This window comes from Gossypium arboreum, chromosome 11 (genome assembly GCF_025698485.1).
Source record: "Gossypium arboreum isolate Shixiya-1 chromosome 11, ASM2569848v2, whole genome shotgun sequence".
Classification (NCBI taxonomy): Eukaryota; Viridiplantae; Streptophyta; class Magnoliopsida; order Malvales; family Malvaceae; genus Gossypium; species Gossypium arboreum.
In genome coordinates this window covers 109388963-109393361 of record NC_069080.1, presented here as the reverse complement: position 1 = coordinate 109393361, position 4399 = coordinate 109388963, and the positions used below count along the sequence as shown (strand labels likewise).

General features: G+C 32.1%; 1 protein-coding gene across 1 annotated transcript; it reads left to right on the top strand.

The window, feature by feature from the left end:
* On the top strand, positions 1-2207 carry LOC108470717 (thioredoxin-like 1-1, chloroplastic). The gene is made up of 4 exons (XM_017772152.2): positions 1-561; positions 900-1079; positions 1174-1338; positions 1603-2207. Exons 1-4 carry the CDS (start codon positions 313-315, stop codon positions 1846-1848), a joined length of 840 nt encoding a protein of 279 aa, XP_017627641.1. The 5' UTR covers positions 1-312; the 3' UTR covers positions 1849-2207.
* Positions 2208-4399: the final 2192 nt, after the last annotated feature.

Sequence of the window (4399 nt, the reverse complement as noted above, 5' to 3'; positions counted from 1 at the left end):
GACAAAGAGCCTTATCCAATACGTTTTGACATGAAAATTTTCCAGTCACAACATATCATCAAGCGCTAGATTCACATCAAGACAAACCAGATCAACGGTTAAAGTCCATCCTTAGACCTTAAAATAACCAACAGAACCGGCAATGCTACTCAACAAAGAAAGAGAAAGATAAAAGAAGCAACTTTTGCTTAAAAACGCTTCATTTTCATATTCGGTATTTTAATTTCCGTTCGGGAATAAAGCTTAGAGTTTCAATTTTGAATCTGAATTTCTGTTCCTGTTGTTAGAAAAAAAAATATAGAAATATTAAGCATGGCTGAAGTTTTGGGGAAGTCAAATCTGTTTACAGCTTGTAACTGTAGTCAGAAGAAGAATCAAGAAGGTGGCGTTCCTTTGTTTTCTAGGAGAATCTCTGCGTTTTGTTTGAGAAAGAATAGTTTTCCTTCTTTGAAGTTGGAACCTCAAGCTTTGAGGAGTGGTTTTAATGGTCAAAGAGTGGTTGTTTTAGAGAAAAGAAGTCTAAATGAGAGAAGGTTCTGTCGAGTTCCCATTAAAGCACAGGTTGGTTTAATTAACTTTAATTTTAGAACTCTTTTTTGGGTCCAAAGGTGTGGGTATTTTCTGATTTATTTTATGAACTTTCTTATTTTGAATTTCTCTGTTATTTTAGCTATAGGTAGTTCTTAGTTTAGCTTTCACATGTCAAAGGTCAAATCTTTATATAGAAATTTTACTTCTATTCCCAAATAGATTTTTCCTTTTTTGGAAGGGTTAATTAGTATGATTTTTTATGTTTAACACTCCTTTTTCCCGGTACTTTGATCTGTTGTAGAGGATCAAAACGAAACATTCTAATTGGTTTGTCTCTTTTATTTTGTGGTATTGTTCAACGAAATTAGATGCAAACTGGGCTTATTGGTAAAACCCAAAAGTGGTGGGAGAAGGGGAATCAACCAAATATGAAAGAAGTGACATCTGCACAAGACCTGGTGGACTCACTTTTGAATGCTGGGGATAAACTTGTTATAGTGGATTTTTTCTCTCCTGGTTGTGGTGGCTGCAAGGCTCTTCATCCCAAGGTATAATAATATAGACTTTTGAAGTTTTTTTTTTTAATCTATTTTCTTTTGCATAGTTGTGTTAATGGTGGATTTGGATGTTGTGATTTGCCAGATTTGCCAATTGGCAGAGATGAATCCGGATGTGCAGTTCCTTAAGGTGAACTATGAGGAGCATAAATCCATGTGTTATAGCCTTAATGTACATGTGTTGCCTTTCTTTAGGTTCTATAGAGGAGCTCAGGGTCGTTTATGCAGCTTTAGCTGCACCAATGCCACGGTTAGTCTTGTTTCTATCCCTCCCTTGTGATGCAAAGTTTATCAGATACGTTTTAGTAATTAGAATGAAATAAACCCACTGGTCCCTTTGGATCATTTGATATTGATGGCCATGGTGTATCTTAGTTATCTGTTAGTTGTGTTATTGATGAGGCTCTACTAGTTTTGCTCCTTCAATGTAACTGGTTTTGTATCTTAACTGTTTGTCAATTGTTGTGCATGTTTTACCATCATATATGTTCTAACCACAATGATAATCCCACAGATCAAAAAATTCAAAGATGCATTGGCCAAGCACTCACCAGACCGATGCAGCCTTGGGCCGACAAAAGGTCTCGAGGAGAAGGAGCTTTTGGCATTAGCTGCCAACAAAGACCTTTCCTTCAACTACACACCGAAACCAGTTCATCCTGCACCAGAAGAAATGCCGGTGCTGGAAGAAGTTCCATCCGGTTCATCCTTCAGGCCAAAAGAAAGCGAGGAGAAGACCTTGGTTGGTGTGGGGAGATGATCGTCAGGGATAGTTTTTGCCAACCCCGTTCCCACTGTACAGTTACTATAGTACTATCTACATGTTCGATTTTCATGTTCTAATATATATAAATATATATATGTTCATGTAAGAAATGAACAACATAGTGGAGGTGAAGCCATTAGGTATCGTCTTCCTTTTGGAGTTGCAGGCTACTGGATTTATTTTTTCTGGATCCCAGCCTGCTTGATTGAAGCATGTTTGAAGAGAAACTAGCTTTATGTGTTATGTTATGGTGGTTGTCATTTTTAAGGATAAACCACTTATGTGAAAGTAAAATATATGGTTCATATTGTATGGTTTAAAATATTATAGAAAAGTAAAAGCAGTTTTATAAATTTCATTGCATTTATGTGTTGTTACTTTTTGGGATATGGTTGAAGAAGTGGGCATCCCTGAAAAGGACAACTCAAGGGCAATGAATTTACTCTCTTTGTGTACTCAGGTATCAGATCTTGTACTGAAAAACGAAGCTGTCCTCGGCCACTTATCCTCTGTCATAAACCCAAAAATATCCGGTTGGTTTTGGATGGTATAGAACTTGTGGAAGCTTCAAGAATTGTTTGGAGAATTGCCAAGTCTGTTCGCATCATCTTCAACCGCTGTTTAATAATTTGTAGGAATTTTGTCTGATTTATTACAAGGCCATAAACATGTCCAGGATCCTATCCTCCAAAACATTAAATGAAGCATAGATTATAAAACTTCATTTGCATGGATTAGATTTGTTTTACCCTCTATAAAAGAGAGGTAAAAGTAGTAAATTGATTCTTTCTTTTAAAAAGATTATTATTTTATATATTAAAATTAACATAGTTATAGAATAATTATATTACGTGTATTTTTTATTAATATAAATTAATTTTTAACAGTAAAATTGAATAAAATTTTTATAACAATAATTTACAAAAATTCTTATTTTTCGAGTATAAAACCAAAGTGCAATTCAATTTCTATTACAGATGTTACAGTTTACTTTCATTATATCATTAAGACAATTGCAGCAAAAACCAACAGAAAATTTCAGGGTTTTGATTAGTAATGCAACGTATCCAACCTGTGTCCCATGTTGTTCCATGATGAACAAATTAATTGCTTGGAAGCAACAAAGTTATGGCTTGAAAGTAAACAAAACTCTTCTCTTACGTTATGTTCACAGGTGTCGAGGGGCATATCCACAGAAATGTTGTCATGGTGTGCTTGGTTGATTGGGTTGAAAGCAAATCCTAGAGGGATGGCCGACAGCCCTTTTCTTTGTTACTATTTGGGCAGTAGGAATTAAGTGGAAGTTATTAGGTGTGAAAATAATTTGAGTGAAAGTTGAAAGGGTGATACGTGTACTCCTTCCTACGCAATACACGGTTTATGTGACACTGACACCACTAACTTTAATTTAGCAATGAAATAATAAAAAAAGTCATACTATGATTATAATAAATTTATTTATTTTATATAATACTTCAAACTATTTATAATTTTATTTTACTATTAAATAAAATGAATAAACACGTTTTAATATATTTAAATTTATATATTCTTGTATTAATAACAATATCGATACTAATTAAATTAAAAATTAATTAACAATTATAATAAATTTATTAAATAAAGATAAATATGTTATTTATTATATAATTTATTTAAGTACTTTTATTTTTGTGACTATATTAATAAATAACTACCCTTCACTTAAAAATTATTATGGATTCCTTCATAAATTATTCTTAGTTTAAGTCTCATCATGTATGGTTGTTATTTAGATTTATTTTAGTTTATAGATTCGAATATATTTAAGTTTGTAATCTCTTTTGCTTTTTATTTAGTTGGTTCTATTCTAGTTGACCGGACATGTTTTGTATTTTTACTATATTTGAACTTATAAACTCCTTAAATAAATAGATATATTTTTAATTTTTTCAAAATTTAATTAATTTTAGTAAATATTATTGTATTTTTTAAAATTCCACTCATTACGAATGTGATGAATTATAATATAAAATTAAGATAATCATTTAGGTATTCAAATATTAAAAGTACTAAATGTCCTTATACTAGTAGTCAGATTGTATTTTGTCCCCTTTACTCGAGAAATAGGCAAAATAGTCATCGTACATTAGATCAAAGAGCAAATTGGTCATATATTTTAAAAATATAATCCAAAGGTATTGTTAAAAACTGGGATGGTTAGCGGAATAACCATACAATGACATGTGGTGTGTCAATTGTACCTCATGCTGACGTACAGGGACAATTTTAATAGTAGAAAGGGATGAATTTTTTATCAGAATGGTTAGTTTGCTTTTTTATCTAACGTACAAGGACTAATTTACCTTTTTTTGAGTAAAGGGAACAAAATGCAATTTGACTCTTAGTACAACGGCTTCCATGCTACTTTTACCTATTTAAATTTAACTATTCGAGCTATAAATAAATTTTCATATATAAGTAGTTTTAAAAATAAGTAGTTTCTCCAAGTCTTTGAACGTTACTGGTTTGGTTGCTCTAGTCCAGGACATGAATGGTAGGTTTC

Bases quoted from the DNA above. Each gene is read 5' to 3' on its own strand.
- LOC108470717 (XM_017772152.2), top strand. From the start codon at position 313: ATGGCTGAAGTTTTGGGGAAGTCAAATCTGTTTACAGCTTGTAACTGT. The intron at 1,080-1,173 runs GTATAATAATAT...GTGATTTGCCAG, and splicing joins GCAAGGCTCTTCATCCCAAG to ATTTGCCAATTGGCAGAGAT. The intron at 1,339-1,602 runs GTTAGTCTTGTT...ATAATCCCACAG, and splicing joins TTAGCTGCACCAATGCCACG to ATCAAAAAATTCAAAGATGC.